Source organism: Kogia breviceps, chromosome 18, assembly GCF_026419965.1.
Source record: "Kogia breviceps isolate mKogBre1 chromosome 18, mKogBre1 haplotype 1, whole genome shotgun sequence".
In the NCBI taxonomy this organism is placed as follows: Eukaryota; Metazoa; Chordata; class Mammalia; order Artiodactyla; family Physeteridae; genus Kogia; species Kogia breviceps.
Window position 1 is genome coordinate 56,701,520 of NC_081327.1, and position 24,225 is coordinate 56,725,744.

The window sequence follows — 24,225 nt, forward strand, 5'->3', positions numbered from 1 at the left end:
TCTGCAGGGAAGCTGGGACCCACACAGGTATTTATTGAGCACGGACTGTGCCGGGCAATGAGCTGGCCCCAGGGAGAGCAGGGAACCAAGAGCCCCAGGGCGGTGTGTGCATTTGCACAGGCTGGGCGCCGTGTCAGCGAATCCTTTACATTTAACACTGTTGGATGGAGGAAGCTGGGCCCAGGCTAACGGGGCGGCGGGGGGGGGTGAGCTGGCGGGTATCTGGGGCATCCGGGAAAGCCTTCTGGGGGAGCGACTTTCCCGCAGAGACCCAAGGACGGCAAGAGTGAGGTGGGTGTCTGAGGCCACCAGGAGGAGCATTTTTAAGCACCCAGAGGTAGAGGGAACAGGGCCACCCCGGAGGCACGGGGGGACCGGCATGGCTGAGGTCAGAGCCCAAGGGGCCAAGTCTGGGGACTAGAACCCCCGGGCCTTGGGGGCCACAGCCTGACCCTTTGGTCCGCACAGAGCCAACCTGATTGACAGGAGAAACAAGAGCCAGGAGGTAACCCACCAGGGACCGAGGTCCCAGGCAACAGCTGGGCCAGAGTCTCCCTGGTGTGCCACGCTGCCCGGACCGCGGCTGTGTCCACGGTGCAGGGCTCAATGTAGAAGAAATTAATCGTGGGTCCCCGAGAGAATGCGGCAGAAATATAGCAGAAGTCAGGGTTTCCTCGGGGCTGGGTCCACGCTGCCATGTTGACAGAGACCGTGAATTGACAGGCGCAGAGTGTCCTGCTAGCTCGAGGCCAAGCAGGAGGAGGAAAGGACAGGAGTGTTAGTGGAGAGACGGAGAGGGAGGGAAGGGGGCGGGGGACAGAGACAGGGGAGGGAGAGAGACAGAGACGGGCACAGGGAGAGGCAGGGCTGGGGAGGAAGAGACAGAGATGGGGGTGGGTTATTGGGGGGAGGGGAGGCAAAATGAGCCCTTCCTGCTGTCAGGGGCCCACGTGTGTCATTTCTCACGCTGCCCCTTGTTTCTAAGCCCAGAGCCCAGCCCCTTCCACACACCTTCCCATAAAGCCCCAGCAGCAGCCCCCGAGGATGGCTGTCCTCTAGCCCAGAGCAGCCCGACGCCACCCAGAGCAGGGCCACCCTGGCTGTGGCTGTGCCCCAGGCAGGAACCCCTGGCTCAGTGGCCAGCCCTGTGCCCCCGTCTCAGGACGGTGAGGGGCGCTAAGTAGAAATGGGTCCCCAGGGCCCGGAGGTCTCTCGGTGATGCCCAGCAATGCCGCCCAACCACCCGGCAGCCGAGGGCTTGATCCCGCTTGAGCGGCTCTCGCTTTGGCCGCAAGTCCTGAGATGAAAGTGCGGGTCTGCCTCACCTGCCCGTGGAGCAGGACCCCCGCCTGGGGGCAGCTCTGCACCCGCTTGGAGGTGCCCCCTGCGCCGTCCTGCGGGAGGGGCCCAGGCCCGAGCGAGGGTCGTCGGGGCTGATTCTGAGCCGGAGCCAGTCAGGCTGCAGGGTCAGCCTGGGGGCTCCTGCGTCCCCTCAGCACCCCTCCCCCTCGGGAAGGCAGAGCCGCGCCTCCAGGCCTCCCCGCCCACCCACAGTGGCCAGCAGGGAGGAGTTCCTGTGGAAACGCCCAGAACTCCCTGCGGGGCGCCCGCTTGGAGCGGTGGGGAGCCCTGGAGCGGTGGGGTGTTAGAGAGAGCCTGCTGTGGGAGTGGGCTCTGGGCGGGCCGTGTGGGGAGGGGCTTCTCCCTGGAGTGGGTGCTGCTGGGCAGCGGGACAGTCCTCTGATGGGGGTCTGACTCATGTCCGGAGGGGGGCGGGGAAGGAGCTGAAGTGGTGAAGGGTGCTTTGGCCTCCTTGAGGCTTTGGCACTGTGTGGGTGGCCGGGTGACCCGTGTCGCTCCGTGGTGGTCAGAGCAGCGTCGTCTGAGGTCCTGTTTACGCCCAATGGAGGGACAGCATAACCTGGCCGGCCGGGAGCCAGGCCAGTGCCCAGGTGTCCAGGGGCCTTTTGGGGGAGGGATGGGAACCCCTCAGGTCTTCACACCACTGGACCACCTCTCCCAGCCGCCTTCGGCCCTCAGAGCCACTGTTCTGGCTGCCGTGCCTCAAGGACCCTGGGCGATGGCCGAGGGAAGTTTCCGGAAAAGCCAACCTCGGGCGCCTGTCTGCCAGGGGCGCAGGCCCTCCTGCCTGCATGGCCGGGGACCGTGCAGGGCCTAGAAGGAGCGCGGGTCCTGGGCGGGAGTGCCAGGGGTGCGGTCTGGCCAGGTGCCCTGAGGCACGGGGTGCTGGGCCTGCAGGAGCCGGGTGAGGGCTCGCTGGGGGCACCCAGAGTCCCCACCCTCTCTCGGAGCCCGCCTGGACTTGCCCAACCCAGCTGCAGCCCCGGGGCTGACCAGTAGTCGGGGTGGGGCTGGGGGACACGGTGTGGCCAGAGGCCTGCTCCTTCCCAGGCCCCCTGAACATTGAGTCCTCCCGGGCGGTGGAGGGTGGCGACGTCTGCTGGCCCGTGGGCCCCGTGTCGGCCCTCCTGCTCCTCCCTCTGCGCTCGGGGTCCCTTCTCAGCGCCGCTCTCTCCAGAGACGCCTGTGGAGCCCGCGATGTCGCTCCTTACCCTGGGGCGGCAGGGTGCAGGGCCAGCTATCCCCCCACTGGGCCCAGCACAGCTTGGAGCTGCGTCCGTGGGGGCCTCAGGGGCAGCGTGGGGTCCTGGCACGGTGTGTCCTGGGCCCGGTCCACCCCTCGGCTGGCCGCTCTGGCATCCGGCAGGGGGGGCGTGAGCTTCATCCGCAGCTCTCTGGCCGGCACGCCTGGGTGTAACGCTGTCCCAGGGCGTTTGCAGCCACCCTCACTGGACGTGCTGTTTCCACGCGTGACAGGGTCACGGGTTTGGCGAACGCCACCGTGGTTTGCTGCCTGCCTCAATCCCAGGTGGAGGCTGGTGAATGTAAGGACGTAGTTTCTTCCCTCGCGATCCCCAAGTCTGTCCTACCCTTGGGAGTCCGCAGACCCCAGGTTGGGGCACCCCTGCACCGGCCCCGCCCCTTGGGAGCACATGTCACGTCTGAAATCAGAGTCGTCTCCTCCGTGTCCTGGGTGGAGTCCTGACAGGAGCCGTCTCCACCCCATGGGCCACTGGGGCCGGTGGCTGGACTTGGGGGCTGCCCTGTGGACGTTCAGGTCACAGCTTGGAAGCCCTCCCCTGCTGTGTGGTCCCCCCTGGGCTGCAGAGCCGTCCTTCTGGGAAGTCCTCATCTGTGGGGTCTCCGTGGAGCCCAGGAATCGGGGGGATTGTCTCTGGCCTTCACAGGAAGTGCAGGTGTCCCCACCGGGGTGGTCAGGGTAGCTGTGATGTCTGTCAGGAGAGGCCAGAGACCCCCAGATCCCTCCCCAGGGCAGAGGAAGGGTGGGCCCGCCTCACCCCCAGGCCCACTCAGACTGCAGGGGCTCCGCTAACCTGAGGCTCTATTTTTTTTTTTTTTAATAAATTTATTTATTTATGGCTGCGTTGGGTCTTCGTTTCTGCGCGAGGGCTTCCTCTAGTTGTGGCGAGCGGGGGCCACTCTTCATCACGGTGCGCGGGCCTCTCAGTATCGCGGCCTCTCTTGTTGCGGAGCACAGGCTTTAGACCCGCAGGCTTAGTAGTTGTGGCTCACGGGCCTAGTTGCTCCACGGCGTGTGGGATCTTCCCAGACCAGGGCTCGAACCCGTGTCCCCTGCATTGACAGGCAGATTCTCAACCACTGTGCCACCAGGGAAGCCCCCGAGGGTCTATTTTTTTTTTTTTTTCACAGTACGCGGGCCTCTCACTGTTGTGGCCTCTCCCGTTGCGGAGCACAGGCTCTGGACGCGCAGGCTCAGCGGCCACGGCTTACAGGCCCAGCCGCTCCGCGGCACGTGGGATCCTCCCGGACCGGGGCACGAACCCGCGTCCTCTGCATCGGCAGGCGGACTCTCAACCGCTGCGCCACCTGGGAAGCCCCCGAGGCTCTAATTGTAATAGTTTGAGGTTCACACACCATACAATTCACCCATTTAAAGCATACAATTCCATGATTTGTAGTATATTCACAGAGCTGTGCAGCATCACCAGTCAATTTAAGAACATTTTCATCACCTCAGAAAGAAGCCCTGTCATCCCCCCTCCCCCTCCCCCAGCCCCTGGCAACCACGAATCTGGCTTCTGTCTTACGGATCTGTCCATCGTGGACATTTCATGGAGATGGAATCCTGCACTGTCTGGCTTCTTTCACTCCCTGTAATGTTTTCAGGGTTCATCCATGTTGTATCTTGACTACGTGCCATGTGAATATTAAGACAATAATATTCCAGCATACGGATGGACCATATTTGGTTTATCCATCATCCATTGATGGACCTTTGGGTTGTTTCCCCCTTTCGGCTGTGCTGAACAATACTGCTGTGAACATTTGTGTACAGGTTTGTGTATGGACGTGTGTTTTCATTTCGTTCTTTTCATTTTGGGGTACAAACCGAGGAGTGGAATTGCTGGGTCAGGCGGGACCTCTGGGTTTAATTGAGGAACTGCTGGACTGTTTTCCACAATGTCTGCACCGTTTTACATTTCCATTCAGCTTCTTTTTAAAGAACCTCCTGGAAGTTGAGAAGTCCTTACAGGCCCTCTACCCCTCACCCAAACCTGGGGGTTTATTCCTGGACGCGGCGAAGTCTACGTTTGGAGAAACTCCTAGTTTCTCAAGCACACCGTCTGCGCCGGGCACAGGACCTGCTCGGTTTCGCCCCCTGCCCACTTTCCCGCCCCTCCCCACCAGGCCCTACTCTAGTTTCCCGCACGGTGGGGCTCGCCTGGTGTCTCTCTGCCCCCCTACATCTCAGGCCCAGGAGGTTCTTTGCTCTCTGTACCCTCCGCCCCTGGCTCTCGGAAGGTACCTGGTAGATAAACAGTCATTTAGAGCAGAGGGGTGTCGCCCCGCCGTGGGAGGCGGGCTCTCGGGGGAGGTGGGAGGGGCCCTGAGGAGGTTCTGAGCAGAGAGTGAGCAGCGATCCTGCCCTCTGCGTTTCAGGGCTTTGGAGAAAGAGACGGTGCAGGACCAGCTGGTGTCCAAGCACGCTCTCATTCTTCTCAGAGAGGGTGGACTGGGAGGGGAGGACGTCCATGAGATGACGGAGACCTGAGGATACATCTATCAGGCAGCTGGGAGGGGGCTGCATGGGGATGCATCAGACACCTGGGCGGCCTCCGAGGAGCTATAAGACGCACCTGGGCGGCCTCCTCGGGGATAAAAGAGCTCGCAGGCGCCTGGCGCTCATGTCAGGCTGGAGCTGCTTGCGGTGCTGGTACCTGGTCGGTTAGGAGCTGCAGCCCAGCGCGTTAGGAGCTCTTTTATCCGTACAGACGTGGAAGCTGCAGGTGAGTCACTTGCCTGGCCTCACGGCTTAGTGGTGGAGCTGGACTTGAACCCCGGGTCCGGCGGGTGCCCTGCCCACCCCTGTTGTTCCCCCTGCCTGTGTCCCCCTGCGGCGGGAGCCCCACGCGGGCCTCAGCCATCCCCTCTCCCCCCGGCGGTGGGGTCCTGCGCTCTGGGAACTGAGGCCTGTGGGGGGTCTCGCCGGGGCCCAGGCGGGCCGGTGGTGCGGAACCCCTGCGTGCGGTTGTGGGTGTCAGTGTTTTCCTGTGATAACGGCTCATAGCTCATGTCACATCTCGGGGGGCTCGGTGACCCACCTGAGCCCAAATACTCCATGTTAACCTGGGTGCTCGGCCTGCGGCCTGGGCCGCCCTCCTGGCGTGTTTGGTGTGTGTGTATAGAGTGCCTGCCCTGGGAAGAGCCGGCGGGGGCTCCCCGGAGACGTGAGACAGAGGCTGCTGCCTGGGGTGCAGCTGGGAGCTTGATCATCGGGCAGCTTTTCAGCAATAAGATTGTTTTTGCTCAAAAAACATACCATAAAAAAGAAAACGATTGTTGGTCCTGAAATAAGAATCACCTGTGAGGTTTTTGGTTTTTTTTTTTTTTGTGGTACGCGGGCCTCTCACTGTCGCGGCCTCTCCCGTTGCGGAGCACAGGCTCCGGACGCGCAGGCTCAGCGGCCGTGGCTCACGGGTTCCCGGATGTGGGATCTTCCCGGACCGGGGCACAAACCCGCGTCCCCTGCATCGGCGGGCGGACTCTCAACCACTGCGCCACCAGGGAAGCCTCACCTGTGAGCTTTTAAAACCCTCTGCTGCTCAGGCCTCACCTCTGACCCACTGAATCGGTGTCTCTTGGAGGACTGGGTGTCACTCACTAGTTTTCAAGGTCCTGCAGGTGGTTCTAAGAGGACAGCCTGGGTTCTTGATGTCGAGTGGCATCTGAGTCACCTGGAGGGCGTTACAGCCCCGGTGGCCCGCCCACCCCCAGAGTTTCTGCTTCGGTGGGCCCGGGGGAGCCCGAGAGTCTGCATCTCATCAAGGTCCCGGGTGATGCTGATATACCGGAGAGCTGCAGCACAGAGCAGCCCTGGCCACCCCTGTCCACTGCGGCCCCCAGGTCCCCCGCCTGGTCATGGGCTAGACCATGGCGGCTTCTGATGTGATGTACTGAATGCAGCGCCTGCCACGTGCCCTGCACCATCCTGAGGTGCTTTGCGAGTGAGACTCCTCTTACCCCCAACGAGCATCCCACGGGGTGGGTATTGTCACTGTCACTCTTCACAGAAGGGGACACGGAGAGCCGGCACAGGTAGGTGACTCGGGCCAGCTCTGAAGGCAGTGCAGTGTCGGTGTGACCCCAGCTCCTGGCTCTTCACCCCCACGCTGTGCTCCTCTTCTGTGGCTCCGAGAGAGGAGGAACTTTGACCCCCGTTTTGCAGATGGGGAAGTAGAGGCTCGGGTCAGGTCACCTGGCCAGGATCCGAGCTCCGAGCTGCCTGGCTTTGGGCCACCCTGGTCAAGGACCCTCTCCCGTGAGGGGGCTGCCTCGATTCTTCCCCCCATCCCTGCCCTACACCCCCTGCTGCCCCACCTCACAATTATGTCCATGAACCCCTGACTTGTGAGAGGCCAGCCCTGCGGGCCTTGGACAGCTGAACCTCAGCACCCGCTGGGTGACCAGAGAGGGGAGCATGGGCCCGGACGTGTGCTCCCCGGACGGTGGGATTGGGAACCCTGCATTCTATTCCTATCTCCCCTGTTCAGGCCCAGAGGGAGGGGCGTGAAGGGTGAACAAGGGTGGTCCCTGCTCACTGGGGCCTGACGGGATATGGGGCTGAAACTTGGAAGCTGGAGGGAGGGATGCCCAGGTCTCCAGAGCGTGCACCTCGGAACCGTTCACACCAGAGAGAGGACAGTGCTTGACATCGGTGGGGCCCGAAGCAGCAGCCGGCCTCCTCTGAGCAAAACCCAGGATTCTCCCCCGACGCCCGGGGCCAGCTCCTGGGTGTTGGGTGCAGAACTGCATCCTGAAGGGACCCTCCTTCAGGATGAGTCATCCTGCTGTTCTGAGTGAGGACCCCCAGGCCGGCGGGACCTGGTGTCGCTGGAGCCGCAGGCTGCGTTCTTGGATGCTGACCCCTGTTTTCCAGTGGGCAGTGGAGAGGGATAGTCCCAAAGGTGGGCCTGGGAATCTGGCACACATGACAGGGGGCCTGGCTGAGCCGCTTCCGTCAGGGCTTTGGGCAAGTGGCTTAACCTCATCACACCTCAGTTTCTTTCTGTCTGTAAAATGGGTACAGTGTGTCTCCCTCATGGGCTCTCTGTGGGAACTGACTGGCTTGGACCTGCTGTGAGCACTTGGCAGGGGGGAGAGGAGCCTCTGCCCTCCTCGGGATGTCAGGGCGACAGGCGAGCAGACGGGGTCTCCTCAGGGAGTGCAGCTCAGAGGGAACCAGGCTCCCGCGGAGAGGACACTGACTTGGGGTCTACAGACCGGCCACTTCTCCGACTCACCCTTGACGTGCACCCATCAGCCGACGGTGCCCGGTGTGGGCCTCCCCTCTGATGGGGACCAGGGGGCATTGGGGCTGGCCCCCACATCCCCGTGGCACCTTCCAGCTCTGGGGACAGCTGAGTGGGGAGGTTCAGATCTTCGCCCCTTCCTGCTCTGTGGCCTTGGACAAGTCACCTTACCTCTCTGAGCCCCCTGTTGTGATGATAGCTCCTGGCCCTCCGTGGATGGCGAGAGCTCAGCAGATGTCAGCCGATGGTGTCCCTGGGCACCGTGGCCGTGGTGTCTGACTGGGTTGCCCTGGAAGGTTTTCTGGGTGCCGGCAACTGAGAAGGCGGCCAGTGTGGGGGCAGTTCTCAAGGTAAACTTAACAGGGTTCATTCTTTGAAAGTTAGGTCCTTCTCTCTCTTTTTTTTTTTTTTTTTCTGATGTGGAAAAAACCTTCCCTTTATTCATAATCACCAAAACTTAAGCAACAAAGATGCTCTTGACTAGGAGTGGATGACACAGCATGGTTCAGGCCCACAGAAGACGCGGAGGCCTTAAGTGCGTACTACAAAGTCAAAGAAGGCAACCCGAAAAGTCTTCATACTGTATGAGTCCAACTCTATGACTTTCTGGAAAAGGCAAAACTATGGAGACAGTAAAAGAACACTGGTTGCCAGGGGTTGGGGGAAGGAAGGATGAATAAGTGGAGGGCAGAGGATGTTTAGGGCAGTGAAACTATTCTGTGTGACACAGTAATGGTAGATACGGGTCATTACGTTTGTCCAAAATCACAGCTTGGGCAACACCAGGAGTGAGGATGTATCAGTACTGGCTTATCGACTGTAACAAATGTACCGCACTCGTGACTGTCTGTACTTGAGCTCGATGTTTCTGTAAACCTAAAGCTATAAAGTCTAATCTTAAAAAAAAAAACACAAAAAACCCCCCCACTAAACCTTCCCAGGATGAACGGATGAGGAGAGCAGTGCTGCCGTGAAGTCGGCCACGTGGGCACGACCGAGGGTGCTGGTTGTGGTTGTTTCTTGAGCCTGGTCCTCCCCCGGCCATTGGGGACCCCCGGCCCGCACCGTGGAGGTGGGCATACCTGGCTGGCTCCCTGGTTTGAGGCCAGCCGCGCCTGAATCCCCTCCCTCTGGGCAGCGCAAGGATGAACGTGGGCCCGTGTTTGCTGGTCTCCACGGTGTCTGCTTTTGCTCTCGACCCCTCCCGGCCTTGGGGTGACTTCCTGGCTGGTGACCTGGTCTCAGCGCGGGAATGACCATCATCTGCTGCTCATGGCCTCTCTGGTCACTTTCCTGCCTCCAGTCTGACACGTCTGACGCCTTCTCCGGGAAGCTTGCCCCCTCCGTCCCCCCGAGAAGGCCACCGACCTGCCACTTGGACCCCCTTTCTGGCTTTCCCACCAACCTGCTAAATACTCGGGCTGGGCGCCTACCAGGCCAGCGTCCTCTGTGAGGAGCAGGGCTTTCCCCCAACACTCGGGTTCGGATCCCGGCCCCCATGAGACACAAATCCCGAGTCTTAGTTTCTACAGCTGGGAAAGCAAGCATGACGTCACTATTGTGAGAATTTTCTCATGAAAGTCTTTCTTCCCATCCCTCTTGAAAAATTTTAATTTTTATCAGGGTGATGTGCCCACAGTTTAAGATGTCAATTAATACTAAAACCAACAGTGTTTAGAACAAAGCCCCCTTCCCTCTACTGCTTCCAGCACTACAGCTTTAAACTCCTTCAGCTGTATCTGCAGAGACTTAACTCCAAGTTTCTACATCTGTGCTTACTGCTTTCTTGGTCTATGATCACTTTTAGCTGTTATGTACTGACTTCCTACTATGGTAGGTGGAGATTCTCAGTCTTTTAGAACCACCTTTCTCTTCCCTTTCTTAACCATTCCAGCATTGTTAGGTCAATTCTGTTAAATCCATAGCTCTCATTATAAAAGACTGGAGTATTGCTTACCGCTGAGGCAAGCAATGCACTGATTCTGTATACACGCATGTGTTGATACTTTTCACGTGCAGCCTGAGTTAGTAATCGCCTCATTTTTTCAAATACATAGTTTTCTTTAAAACAGTGGTTAATTCATTGCCCAACTTCCAAATGCTCAGAAAAATATCTCTCAATGCTGCGTTTTGCATCAAACATCCACCAGATTCTCTCTCTATATATACAGTTTATGCACATTTTTTAGATTTATATATTTTCCTTCATTGTTTTCTGGAAGATATATACAGTTGACCCTTGATCGGTGTTGGGATTAGGGGCTCCGACCCTCCACGCATTTGAAAATCCATGTGTAATTGATAGTCAGCCCTGAGTATGTGCGGTTCTACTGTATCTGTGGATACATCTGTGGATTCAACCATGAGTCATGTAGTACTGTAGTCTTTACTATGGAAAAATATCCATGTGTAAGCAGACCCTCACAGTTGAAATCTGTGGTATTTTTGTGTAAACATATAAAAAATTGCTCCTGGAAATTCCCTTCGCCACCTCATGTTTGTTGGACACTGCCCCCTCCATGTGTTTCCTCTTCTGTGATTTTCTCCCTCATTTTGGTGGAGTACATCCTGCAGTAGCTTCCTGAGAAAGGATGCATGGAAGATAGTTTTTGTGGCTTAATGACTTGATACATTGGTTGTATATGTAATTCTAGATGGAAAGTCATTTTTGTTCAGTATTTGAGTGAGGGCCATTTCCCACTGAGGTCTAGGTCTCTGTGTTGCTGTCAAGAGGTCTCATGCCCTGCTGACTCTCAGTCCTTCGTGTGAAGTCTGTCTTCTCTGGAAGCATTTGAGATATTTGCTCATTGAGGTTCTGAAGTTTCTTATGACTTTGTATGAGAATCTTTCCTTCGTCGTGCAGGGTGTCTTTGAGCCCCTTCAGCCTGGACACTCACATCCTTCAATTCTGGGACGATTTCCCATTTTACATCTTTGGTAATTTTCCTTCCTTGCTTTCTGGAACTCCTAATTTATAGATTTGGGGCCTTCTGGATGACTCATGAATGACTCTAATTTTCTTCTCACTATTTCTCACTGCTTTGCCCACCTCTTTTTGTTCTAGTTTCTGAAAGGTTTCCTTGGATTTATCTTCCAACTCACTTATCAAAATTTTCATTTTAGCCGTCACACTTTTAACTTCCAGGAGCTCTTTTTCTCTGTTTTTTTTTTTTTTTTTCCTTTTTTATTGCCTTTGATTCTCATTTTGAGGATACACTACCTTATCTCCATGAGGATTTAACGTTTGGCATCCGTGTCTTCCACACCTTGCATTTTTCATGATTCCCTCCAATTTTTTCTGCACTTATTTGTATGTTTTGGTCTCTTTCCTCTTGGAGGCTTTCTCCAAGTGTCTGATGACCCTGGGCTGTTTACTTATTGCAGTAAGATACCAGAAAGCTGACTGAAGGTTCTGTGCAGGCTTCACCGCTGGCCTGATCCCGTTTCTCCGGAGAAATTCTCCCCATCCTGCCCGGGTGTAGGAATTCCAGCCGCCAGCACTTGGGTGGGCCGGGGAAGCGGGCAGGGTCTCTGTGCAGAATGAAGACTTCTTCCTAATAGTCCCGGGTCTGGTCCCATGCCTCCCCCCATGCTCCTCACCTGCCTGGGTCCCCTGGGGTGCGGTTTCCTGGTTCACGCAGAAACTTCCTGTGTCACGCAGGAGGGGAGAAGGCGCTCTTTTAAATTCACGGTTGATATGTTCTCGGCACCTGGCTTTCTATCTTTTCTCTAGATTTGTTCTCCTAACTTTCAGTTCTTATTTATGTAGTTTGTAGGTCACCTGGCTAGAGACTGAGAATCCTGTACTAGTTTGCTAGGGCTGCCAAAACAGAATGTCACAGACGGGGGGCTTAACCAGCTGCTACTTATTCTCTGGCAGCTCTGGAGGCTGGGTTCAGGCTCTTCTGAGGCCTCTCTCCTTGGCTTACAGACGGCCGCCCTCTTGCTGCTTGCAGACAGTCTGCACATGACTGTCCCTCTGAGTGCACTCCCGGTGTCACTTACAGGAACACCAGTCATACTGGATTAAGCCCCCCTTCCCCCCACCATGGCCTCATTTTTTAAAATATGGTAAAATACACGTCACATAAAACTTATTATATTAACTGTTTTTAAGTATGTGGCTCACTGATATTCAGTATATTTATAATGTTGTGCCACCACCATCACCACCATCCATCTCCAGAAGCTTTTCATCTTGTAAAACTGTACCTCTCCCCACCCGTTCAACAATACCGCCCTGCCCCCCAGCACCCACCATTGTGCTTTCTGTCCGATTTTTAACTACTCTAAGAATCTCAAATGTAGAATCATACAGTATCTGTAGTTTAATGACTGACTGAATCTCACAGCGTAACGCCTTCAACTTTCATCCAGGTTGTAGCCTGTGTCAGAATCTCCTCCCTTTTTTTAAAAAAAAATTATTTTATTTATTTTTATTTTTGGCTGCATTGGGTCTTCGTTGCTGTGTGTGGGCTTCCTCTAATTGCGGCGAGCGGGGGCTACTCTTTGTTGGGACGTGCAGGCTTCTCATTGTGGTGGCTTCTCTTGTTGCGGAGCACAGGCTCTAGGCGTGTAGGCTTCAGTAGTTGTGGTGCACGGCCTTCAGTAGTTGTGCCTCGTGGGCTCTAGAGCACAGGCTCAGTTGTTGTGGTGCACAGGTTTAGTTGCTCCACGGCACGTGGGATCTTCCCGGACCAGGGCTCGAACCCGTGTCCCCTGTGTTGGTGGGCGGATTCTTAACCACTGCACCACCAGGGAAGGCCCCTCCTCCTTTTTAAGACTGAGTAATATTCCATTGTGTGGATGGACCGCATTTCGTTTATCCATCGTCTGTTGATGGACACTTGGGTTGCTTCCACCTCTTGACTGTTTTGAGTAATGATGCTGTGAACGTGGGTGTACAAGTATCTTCTTGAGACCGTGCTTTCAGTCCATATGGGTACATACATGCCCAGAAGTAGCCATCAAGTGACAGATGGGTTCGAGGAAGGAGGGAGGGGTGTATCAGGTGCCAGGATCCAAGGAGCAGCCACCTTGTCCTTGCTCAGAGGGAAGAGGCCCAGCGGCTTCTGTCCACGGCTCCTGTCTCGTTTCTTTCTCTGCATCTTCAGGCAGGTAGCAGTCATGTGAGCTTCACCTCCTCCCTCCTAGGAGTCCAGTGGCATCACCTTGTCAGGGTCCCAGTGACCCAGGGGGAGAACATGCTGGCCAGAGGCAGAGTCTGACCAGGGCCTAGTCATCTGTGCCCCCAGGCCAAGCCAGGTCAGTCCAGTTGGATGGGAGGTTTCTGGACGGGAAGACTTGGGCCATGGCATCGGCACCTGGGCGTGCGAGCGCCGTGTGGGGCAACTAGGAGAAGGGATGGTTCAGCCACCACCAGGCCTGAGCCCCCGTCTGCTGCGGGCTCCAAGCTGCTCCCAGGAAGAGCTCCCCCGTCCAGGGCTTGCCCTCTGGAGGTCACCGCATCTGGCCACACTGACCTGGCCCTCCCCTGGACGTATGGCAGAGGCTGCGTTGTCCCCAGGCTGGTGCCCTGGGCTCTGTGGCGAATGTGTTGGAATAACTTCAGCGGGTGGGCGGGGGCTTCAGAGGAAGAAAATAAAAGCGTGCGAGAGGTGTGTGGGGCCCGGGGAGGCACGAGTGACTTAGCTAGAGCCAGCTGCCCGCACTGCCCCGGGTGCCGGCCGCAGGGGTCGAGGCCCAGACTTCTGCTGGCTGAGGGGTGCGGGGCGGAGTCTGCTTTCGGACTTGGACCCGGGAGCTTGTCAGGAATGCAGAGGCTCTGGCCATGCCCACCCGGCTGGGTCAAGAGTTCGGGGGGTGTTAACTCACCCTGCGATCAGGGACGCTGCCACCACCCAAGCCTGAGACCTGCTGGTGGTCACATCTCATTTGCTCTTCCCTGTGAGCCTGGGTCACTCCAGTTGGCATCTTACAGGCTATGTTTAGGGAGGTTGGACCTCCCTGCGGCTCACTCAGATCTCCTGATTCTGGGTTCCGGTGATGGAGACAGAGGGGTCGTCCCTCATCTTCATGGCCATGGGCACATGAGGTGGCAGTGGAGGTGGCAGAGTCCCTGAGAGGGTCACCTGCGTGCAACCCTGCCCTCCCAAGCTTACCTGGAAAGAATCAGGGGTGCCCCCTTGACGATCTGTCTGCATCTGGGCGTCTCCCTGAGAGGGGCAGCCATGGCTGCGGGGCCCTGGTTCGGTGGGGTGCAGAGTGCAGACAGGAAGTTGCTCCTGCCCTGGGGGCTGCACCGGCCCAGACGGACCCCACAGCACCGCAAGGGTGGTACCCTGTCAGGGCCATGCGTAGTCTTCTCTCCCTCCCTCTCTCTTTTTTTTTTTAACATCTTTATTGGAGTATAATTGCTTTACAATGGTGTGTTAGTTTCTGCTTTATAACAAAGTGAATCAGTTATACATATACATATGTTCCCATATCTCTTCCCTCTTGCATCTCCCTCCCTTCCACCTACCCAAAGCAATCTACAGATTCAATTCAATCCCTATCAGAATACCACTGGCATTTTTCACAGAACTAGAACAAAAAAATTTCACAATTTGTATGGAAACACAAAAGACACCGAATAGCCAAAGCAATCTTGAGAAAGAAAAATGGAGCTGGAGGAATCAGGCTCCCTGACTTCAGACTATACTACAAAGCTACAGTAATCAAGACAGTACAGTACTGGCACAAAAACAAAAATATAGATCAGTGGAACAGGATAGAAAGCCCAGAGATAAACCCATGTACATATGGTCACCTTATCTTTGATAAAGGAGGCAAGAATATACAGTGGAGAAAAGACAGCCTCTTCAATAAGTGGTGCTGGGAAAACTGGACAGGTACATGTAGAAGTATGAGATAAGAACACTCCCTAACACCATACACAAAAATAAGCTCAAAATGGATTAAAGATCTAAATGTAAGGCCAGAAACTATCAAACTCTTAGAGGAAAACATAGGCAGAACACCATATGACATAAATCACAGCAAGATCCTTTTTGACCCACCTCCTAGAGAAATGGAAATAAAAACAAAAATAAACAAATGGGACCTAATGAAACTTAAAAGCTTTTGCACAGCAAAGGAAACCATAAACAAGACCAAAAGACAACCCTCAGAATGGGAGAAAATATTTGCAAATGAAGCGCACTCTTTTCTTTGCGCAAGGCTGGCTTCTGTCTTTCCACCTACAAGCTGCTTGGGGTATAAAACAAAACAGTGGATTTAGTCTTTTGCAAATCACCAGCCTGATTCAATGGAACCACCATGGGGAATCAGGGCCTTGAATTCAACCTTTTGTCTGGTGGTCCCAAACAAGAAAGAAAGAGGGGAGGAGAAAAGACTCTAGCCCAGTGAAGGGAGAAGCTGTCTCCTCGCTGAGGGCCTGCGTTCTTTCTCCTGCTTTGCACCAGCCCTTTGCTATCAAGTGGCGGGGCCCAGCTACCCCAGCAAGTCACAGCAGAGCTGATCTGGAGCGTATTTCTGTAATATCAAAATCCATTTTTCTTCCTGACTTCAGCTCTAAAATCAGAGGTGTGTGCTGACTGGGAGCAAAATTGCAAATCCAATAAAGCTGCAAGCTGCAAGCAAGGACAGCTCGGCTGCCCCATCATACCATGTGCAGGAGGCCATGCCCACTGCTTTATGTGCCTGGGTGGGGGTGGGTGCAGTTATCACCCCCATTTCACAGGTGAATAAACTGAGATCTGAGAGGTGGATGAGGTCCCCCAGGTCTTTGGTGAGTGGAAAGGCCCAGCTCTGGACTCAGGGCTCCTGACTTCTGGCTCCCACACTGCAGGCTCTACTCTTCCAAGGCTCCAGAACTGCCAGGCAGGCTGGCCCATCAGGGCCCCGTTGGCCTCAGGAGTTTGTTTCAAAGCCCTGTGTCCCTCACTCTACTCTCAAACCGCCTAGAACTGGACAGCTCAGCTTCTATCTTGCTTTGGGATTTGAAACCACATATTTCTCACTGCTTCCATTCACTTTTGTGCACCAATCGTTAACCATCTTGTCTTTTGTAAGTGACCTGAAATTCACATAACATACAACTAGCCATTTTAAAGTGAACAGTTCAGTGGGATATAGCACATTCCCAACGTGCGGCCACCACTTCTATCCAGTTCTAGGCCGTCATCTTCATCTCCCCAAAAGGAAACCCCGACCCCGTTAGCAGTCACTCCTGTTCCCCCTCCCCCAGCCCCTGGCAGCCGCCAACCTGCTTTCTGTCTCCATGGATCTCTCTGTCGAGGACATGGAGTGATGTATGTATTTTAAAGCCAAGGCTGGCTGAATAGCTAGCTCCTTTTCCTCACCATTTGCTCTTGTCTGGGCACACCCTGTGTGTACATTACTGACCCTCTCCAGCCTCCGCTAATCTGTTCGGGGACCCCTGGAGTCACGGAATTCAGGAATAATATGCCCAGCAGTTCTGTTCGCTGATGTGGAAACAGACTCGGAGGCCGTGGTCGGTTCTGGTCGCTCAGGTCTGCAGGGGCGCGGTGTCGAGGCTTGTGGAAGGCCAGGGTGGCAGGACCCGGGAGCTCGGAGTGGGAGGGAGGCTCCAGCCCCGACCTGGGACCCTTGTTCTGCCCGCTCCATCTCGCAGAGAAAGCCGATGTTTGCCTTTGTCTCCGTTTATGTGATAGACTCTGCGTTCACGTCTGCCATGTGGGAACGGTGCTGTCCAGCCTGTAGGGACGTGGTGTGGATTCTGTGATTGGGTGGGGTGGCTTGCTTCCCGGCACCTCCCCGTTATCGCCCCTGTATCTGAGGGAAGGAATGTGGGCACTCATTTTCTCAGGGGTGGGGTCCGCCGCACCCCGCAGGATGCCAGGTGTTCCTCTGAGCCTGGCACCCTTGGGACGAGGTGGGCAGGAGCTCCCTGGGTGCAGAGCCCGGGTACGGGGAGGACTGTAAGCCCTGGGTTTGAATCCCCCCCCCCGGCTTCCTGGTCCCTCTCTGAGCCTCAGTTTCTTCACCTGGGAGGTAAAATGCTGTTCACCCCTAAGGGTTGGTTTTTTTTTTTTTTTTTTAATATTTATTTTTGGCTGTGTTGGGTCTTCGTTGCTGCGCACGGGCTTTCTCTAGTTGCGGCGAGCGGGGGCTACTGTTCATTGCGGTGCACGGGCTTCTCGTTGCGGTGGCTTCTCTTGTTGTGGGGCACGGGATCTACACGTGCGGGCTTCAGTCGTTGTGGCGTGCAGGCTCAGTAGCTGTGGCTCACGGGCTCTGGAGTGCAGGCTCAGTAGTTGTGGCCCACGGGCTTAGTTGCTCCACGGCATGTGGGATCTTCCCGGACCAGGGCTCGAACCCGTGTCCCCTGCCTTGGCACGTGGATTCTTAACCACTGAGCCACCAGGGAAGTCCTATTCCTAACGTTTTGATGATGCTGATGAATACTAGTGACCGTTAACTGAGCATTAACGACCTTCCAGCACTTGACACGGCTTACATGGATTACCGCGTTTAAGCAGCACAGCCATCTTCCCCGTTTTACAGATGAGGAAACCGAGGCACAGAGAGTTAAAGCAGATATTCCCAAGAGCACAGACCCAGAAGGAGTGGAGCTGCGATTTGACCCCATGTCTGCTCCACCTGTACCTCCTCCCTGGGCCCCTGTACCCACGGCCTCCACAGGGCTGTCTGTGGAGCTTCTGTGCGGGCGTCCTTAGCTGAAAGCCCAGCCTGCCTTGAAGGGATGCAGGGGTGCTGGCAGGGAGGTGGGCTGAGTCTTTTCATGCAGGAGCATCCGCAGCTTTGGTTGGGGGGGGCACCAGTGAAACCCAGGGTGACATCTTGGGAGGTCCCAGCTGGGGCATCTGGATTCATTCAGCAGATAAACATGGGACACCCAGTTAAACTTGAATTTCAGATGATCCGTCAGATCGTTTCTAGTGTAAGTATATGTCCCACGTAATACGTCTCTAAAAATTACTTGTTCATGTGAAATTCAGATTGAACTGGGCGTCCTGTGTTTTATCTGACAGCCCTGTCGCCAGCCCACAAGTGTGAGCTGCGGGTGAGAGGTCCCTGCAACAGCAGCCCACGCCCAGCTTGCACTGGCCACAGGGAGACCACTGTCCGGGCAGACGGGTCTGGCCTTAAAGGGCCAGCTTCCCGCAGGCCACCCACCCCAGGCAGGGGAGGGGCCGTCCAGGACCAAGAGGCTAGTCTAGGTTCCTTCTCACAAACCCAGGTGGGCAACTGCAGCCTGAGGCAAGAAAAGCTGTAGGTTGGGGGGGGGCGAGGGAAGGGGGGAGAGCCCTGCCCTGTGGAGTGTCATTTAATTTGCATAACTACCTATGGCAGGAGAAATTTAGACCCATCCCATGAGAGTCACACAGCTTATAAGTAGAGCAAGAATATGGGCCCAGTGCTGCTGATTTTATTTTATTATGGTAAAATACATAGATAACTGGACTTCCCTGGTGGCACAGTGGTTAAGAATCCGCCTGCCAACGCAGGGGACACGGGTTCGAGCCCCGGTCTGGGAGGATCCCACATGCCGCGGAGCAGCTAAGCCCGTGCGCCACAACTACTGAGCCTGCGCTCTAGAGCCCGCGAGCCACAACTACTGAGCCCGCGTGCCACAACGACTGAAGCCCGTGCGCCTAGAGCCCGTGCTCCGCAACAGGAGAAGCCGCCACGATGAGAAGACCGCGCACCGCAATGAAGAGTAGTCCTCGCTCGCCACAACTGGGGAAAGCCCGTGCGCAGCAACGAAGACCCAACACAGCCAAAAATAAAATAAATAAATAAATTTATTATTTTTTTTGCAAAGTTACAAAGATAACATAAAACTTGCCACTTGAACCATTTTTTGGTGCACAGTTCAGTGGCATTAGTCATACTCATAATGTGGTACAACCATCACCTCTATCTATTTTCAAGACTTTCCCATCACTGCAGACAGAAACTCTGTACCCGTTAAGCAGTAATTCCCTGCTCCCCTCCCCCCGCCCCAGCCCCACCATCTACTTTCACGGTCTCTGAGTTTGACTCCTAGGTATCTCATATAAGTGAAATCAAATAGTGTGTGTCCTTTCGTGACTGGTTTATTTCACCTAGCAGAGTGTCCTCCAGGTTGGTCCACATTGTAGCAAATTGTGGAACTGCCGTCCTTTTGAAGGCTGAATAATGTTTCATTGTTTGGATGGACCCCGTTGTGCACATGGGTGTGCAACGTTGGTTCTTTTGGAGATACCAGGCCTGCCAGTTTTCATGCCTTAAGGTGTCCTTGCTGAGTGGTCTTCCCAACTCTTCTTGGATGCCTCCAGCAGTGGGGATCTCACTACCTTCCAAGGCAGCCTCGTCAGTAGCCGGTTTGTAGCCTGGATCTGTGTCCTTGTAGCCGCCCCTCATGGGCCCCATGAGCCCTGTTTGGAGCTGCTCACCAGGATGTGTTTCTTCCCTCTTCTCTTCCACACCCCTCCCTGTCTTCCCAGGTTGGGGCTTCTGCCCACATGGCCCGGGGGGCTCTGCAGGTCACTCCTGACTGCATCAGACTCTTCCTCCTCCCTTCCCCCTCCCCGACCTCTAAGAGAGAGAGAACAAAACCCAACCGTGGGAAGCAGGCGGGAAGGGTCTTTAAAAACACTGTCAGTGGCAGGAATCGTAAAAGCACCCGTGGTCTGATGGTCTGTCTGCCTCGATGTAAACCTCAACGAGTCGCCCCGAGACAGGGCAGACCGTGGCGGCCGCGTTGCCCTCCCGCACTCAAGCTCCCCCTCTCCTGTGTCTCCGCAGGGACCTACCAGGGCCAGTGGGTCGGTGGCATGCGTCAGGGCTACGGCGTGCGGCAGAGCGTCCCCTACGGCATGGCAGCGGTCATCCGCTCGCCCCTGAGGACCTCCATCAACTCCCTGCGCAGCGAGCACACCAACGGCGCCGCGCTGCACCCCGACGCCTGCCCCGCCGTGGCCAGTAGCCCAGCCGTGTCCCGGGGGGGCTTCGTGCTCGTGGTGCACAGCGACTCTGAGATCCTCAAGAGCAAGAAGAAGGGGCTGTTCCGGCGCTCGCTGCTGAGCGGCCTGAAGCTGCGCAAGTCGGAGTCCAAGAGCAGCCTGGCCAGCCAGCGCAGCAAGCAGAGCTCCTTCCGCAGCGAGGCCGGCATGAGCACCGTCAGCTCCACGGCCAGCGACATCCACTCCACCATCAGCCTGGGGGAGGGCGAGGCCGAGCTGTCGGCCGTCGAGGACGACACCGACGCCACCACCACCGAGACCTACGTGGGCGAGTGGAAGAGTGACAAGCGCTCGGGCTTCGGCGTGAGCCAGCGCTCGGACGGGCTCAAGTACGAGGGCGAGTGGGCTGGCAACCGGCGGCACGGCTACGGCTGCATGACCTTCCCCGACGGCACCAAGGAGGAGGGCAAGTACAAGCAGAACATCCTCGTGAGCGGCAAGCGCAAGAACCTCATCCCGCTGCGTGCCAGCAAGATCCGCGAGAAGGTGGACCGGGCCGTGGAGGCGGCCGAGCGGGCGGCCACCATCGCCAAGCAGAAGGCGGAGATCGCGGCCTCCAGGTAGGAGGGCAGGGGGCGGCGTGGGGAGGCGTGGGGGGGGGGTTCAGCGTCACGGGGCCTGGTTTGGTTGGCTGTGATGCCCAGGTTGAGGTCTACGCTGGCGTTTCTCAAAGTATGCCCCGTGGAACCCTGGGGTTCCTCAGGGGTTCCCAGAGGTGGAGCAAGGCAGTGGTTGATCCGAGGGGGTTCTGGGTCGTACAGCCTCCCCGCAAGGGGAGCAGCCCTCCCTTCCTCTCTTTTACTGGTTGTATGCGCTTGTGTGTGATGTAAAACATTGATGGATAAAGATGGTGGCCGTTCTGCTCGGTAACACGCATAGGAGAGCTGCGGGCTGAGGGAAAGATGTGCTGCCTCGACGGCTGCACTCCCAGGTGGGCATGGAGTGCCCAGTGCCTCAGGGACATGGGAGCAAGGTGGAAGCTGTCCCAGCCACCCTAGCCCGAGGCCCAGATCCTCCATGGGCCCTGGAGTTGGCACCAGCTGGACAGACCGGCTGTGGGCACTGGCCCGGGGGCTCACTGGAGGCTTGGCACTGGAGGCCGATAGCTGTTCTGAATGGGATATGCAGGACTTACTGCACTTAGGGTTCAGTGGGGCCACCGGCCCCAAGCGGTGGGTGCAGAGCTGACCGTTGGCGGGCTCCGTGTTGGATGTTGAGGTGTCTTCGGTGTTGGCACGGTGGTGGGGGCTTCAGAGCTGGAAGAAGGGGCCCTGGGTCCCCCTGGGAAGCACAGAGGTAAATGTGTGAGCCGGGGTGTGCCCCCTCGGCTGTGGGCAGCAGGAACCGCCAGCCACCGCTTGAAGGAAGCTGCCCTCTCGCAAGCCAGGGCCCCCAGGTGGCCGTGCTCTTGGGTTCTAAGGAAACAGTTCCTGACTTGAGTTCACGGAGAGCTTCCCAGCGCTGTCCACTTTCCTGGGTCCGGGTAGGGCCCTCGGGTCCACCCTGAGAGTCTTGGGGCCTTGGACGGGGAGCTGGGGTTGCTTTAGATGCCTTCGGCTGCCCGGGCAGGAGGTGTTCAGGAGGACAGACGCTGAGTCTTTCTGGATGCTTCTGTATTCCTGGCCAGGGGCAGGCGTGGACCTATTCCAGGGAGATACCCAGCTCAGTTACAGCTCAGGCCTTCGCAGCCTTGTCACTAACAAAACTTTAGCTCCTTTGGTTCTGGTTCCCAGTGACCTTTGATCCACACTGAAAGAACAGGAAAGGTGGCTGTGGTTTGTTGGCAGAACATCTGCGGCTCCCGTCTGAGGTCTTGGAAATGAAGCCCATTCCAAGAAGCTGAAGGGGAGGTGGAATTAGTACCTTGAATGTCGGGGTCCTGCACTGCTCTTTTCACCCCTTCCTACTCCCCCAGATGTATTCAGGCCCGGATGAATATAGGAGCAGCATTTATGACTACTCCTCTGGTGTTTTAAGATCAAATGTGGTTCCATAGTTACTTTTTCCGTTATAAATGTAACACTTGCTCCGAATGCAAAAGGCAGGGGGCAGCAGCCTGAGGGCAGGTCTCAGGCGTCTCCCAGACTCCAGCGGGCATTTGGCGTATTTCCTTCCCTCCAGTAGTTCATCTGTTTGTTACCTTTGTGTTTGCTTGTCTCATTGACCTCAGTGGACCCAAGGCACTTTACAGGGCAGGGGGCCAGTGTCGTCAGAAATTGAGGTGCTTGTGAGGCAGGAACACGAGGATTTCAGGGACGGTATTCCCCGGAATTGACTTTAAGTCCGACACCCAGGAGAATTTCTTGGGACCGGGGACACGGGACGCATCTGTGGGAGGTGTTTTCTGCGGGGGGCTGGTCCGTGGAGGTGGTGGTGTGGGCGGAGCTCAGAGCCAGCTCCCCGAGGAGCCCCGCCTGGGCCAGGCTTCCCGTCTCTCACCTGCGAGATGAGCGTGGCGGCTGCCCGCCGGCCACGGAGGCCTGGCAGCTCCCCTGACGGCGGCTCCGTGTATCGCGTGCCGGCTCGCTGAGACATGCAGCCTGGGCCCATTGCTGCTGAGCAGCCCAGGGAAGGTGCTCACCCTCTGTGGGCCAGGCTCCTTGTGCAAGGATGGGATGGGGCCACATGCAGCGCCCTCAGCGTGTCTGGGATTGGCATGCGCCACCGTCACCCGCCCGGGCGGCCCCTGAGCTGGGCCGGCCCCTCCCCTCCCGCCTCTGGCCCTGTGGGGAGGCGGGGGTGGACGCACACCCATGGCGTGATCCCAGCCTTGCGGCTTCGTGGCGCCCGGGGTCACCCCTCGGAGGTGGGAGGGGACAGTGTCCTCGGTCACCACGACAGGAATGAGGACGAGCCTCCCTCCCAGGCTGTGGCGGGAGCTGCACTTCCTGTGTCTTCTCCATGAGCTTAGATTTGAAAAAAAAAAGAAAGAAGAAGAAAGGGGGAGCAGGGCCGGAGGCGGCTGTCCTGGAGAGTGAAGCCAGCGGGTGCAGGCGGGTCAGCGCTCCGGGCGCCCTGAGGCCCACCCCCCACTGAAGTGTGAAAGCGGCCACAGCAGCGGCCTGGGGCTGTGGAGCGGCTGGCCCCGGGCGGCCTGTGGTCACACTGTCACAGCCAGGTTCTGGCCAGGAGCGGGGAACCGCGTCCTCGGGCCCCAGCCGGGCTCGGTCGCTAAGCTGAGTCAGTGAGAAACGGTTTGGTGTGTCCTCGTCATGATGCCTGGGACCTTGCCTGGAGGGCGGCGGCTGTGAGGACAGGGACACAGGCTTTCCTGGGAAACGGGGGTGGCACGTAGCTCGGGGTCTGAGAGAGGGCCCCGTTAACCTCCGTTTCCCGGTGGACCGCACCCGTAGCTCCTAAGGGCCGGGGCCTGGCCCCGCCACTGAGACGGGGAGCCGGGGCTGCCGCCTGGTTCCCAGCATCCCCGCCCCCAGTGTGCACTGGGGTCACCTGGAGGCGGGCGCACAGGCAGCCCGCCCCGGAGACGGTGCGCTCCTTGCTGGGGGTGCCACCTGGGCTTCAGAGCCCTTGGAAAGCTCTCCAGGTGCTTCTCGGGTGCCCTCGGCACCCTCAGGAGGTGGTAGAATGCAGATGGCCGGGCCCCAGCCCCAGAGCTTCTGCCTCCGCAGATCTGGGCGGGGCCTGAGAACCTGCATTCCCGAGGAGCCCCCGGGATGCTGGTCGGGCAGGCCTGCCACTCTCGTATCTCCCGGGAGGCCCCAGGGAAGAGGAGACGTGCGCAGACATGCCTGTGAGCAAAGGCGGGAGGTGGAGGAGGTCCCTGCCCCATCAGGGTCAAAAGCGGGAGCCGGGCCGACGGGAAGTTGTGCTGGGTGGGTCGGTCTGGGCGAGGCAGATGGCATCAGAGGCCCTGCTGGGCCCCAGCTGTGACCTCTTCTCAGAATCGTGTCTGCTCAGGAGCTCGTTTTGAATGAATGAGTGAATAACTGCTTAGGCCGCACCCCCTCGCGTTGTCGGGGGCCCCGGCCACCTCCTTTGGTTCTGGGTCCTGGAGGCGTGGCCGTGGCCACCGCGGGGCAGGGGACCACCAGGCCGGGCTCCCCGAGAGGGCTGAGGGTCCCTTCTCGCTTCTTGGTGCTTGCAGAGTCTCCAGGGTGCGAGGCACCCCCCGCCCCGGGGTCCAGCAAGGCAGCGTCCCCTGGCGAAGTTCACGGGAGAGGACTGCACGTTCCTGTGGCTTTAGTCTGTCTCGGGGCCGGGCCCCGCCTCCCGCAAACATGGGCCAGTCCTGATCCGGGTGCGCTGTTGCGGCTCGTGGGTCCCCCGGCTCCACGGAGGGGAGGAGAGGTAAATGCCCCGCCCCAGGGGCCTGCGTCGCGGGGATTACGTGACAACTCGCTGCCCCACCTGGA

At 57.4% G+C, this 24,225-nt stretch overlaps 1 protein-coding gene across 2 annotated transcripts in view; it reads left to right on the forward strand.

Annotated features, from left to right (window-relative positions):
• Positions 1–24,225, forward strand: part of JPH3 (junctophilin 3) — an 82,527-nt gene that overhangs the window by 14,205 nt on the left and 44,097 nt on the right. The window contains exon 2 of one of the 2 annotated variants that reach the window (XM_059045901.2): positions 19,635–20,412. The exons of the other annotated variant lie outside the window; for it this stretch is intronic. Coding sequence (XP_058901884.1) covers positions 19,635–20,412 — 778 coding nt within the window. The remainder of the gene's footprint in view (positions 1–19,634; positions 20,413–24,225) is intronic. 2 annotated transcript variants of the gene reach the window in all.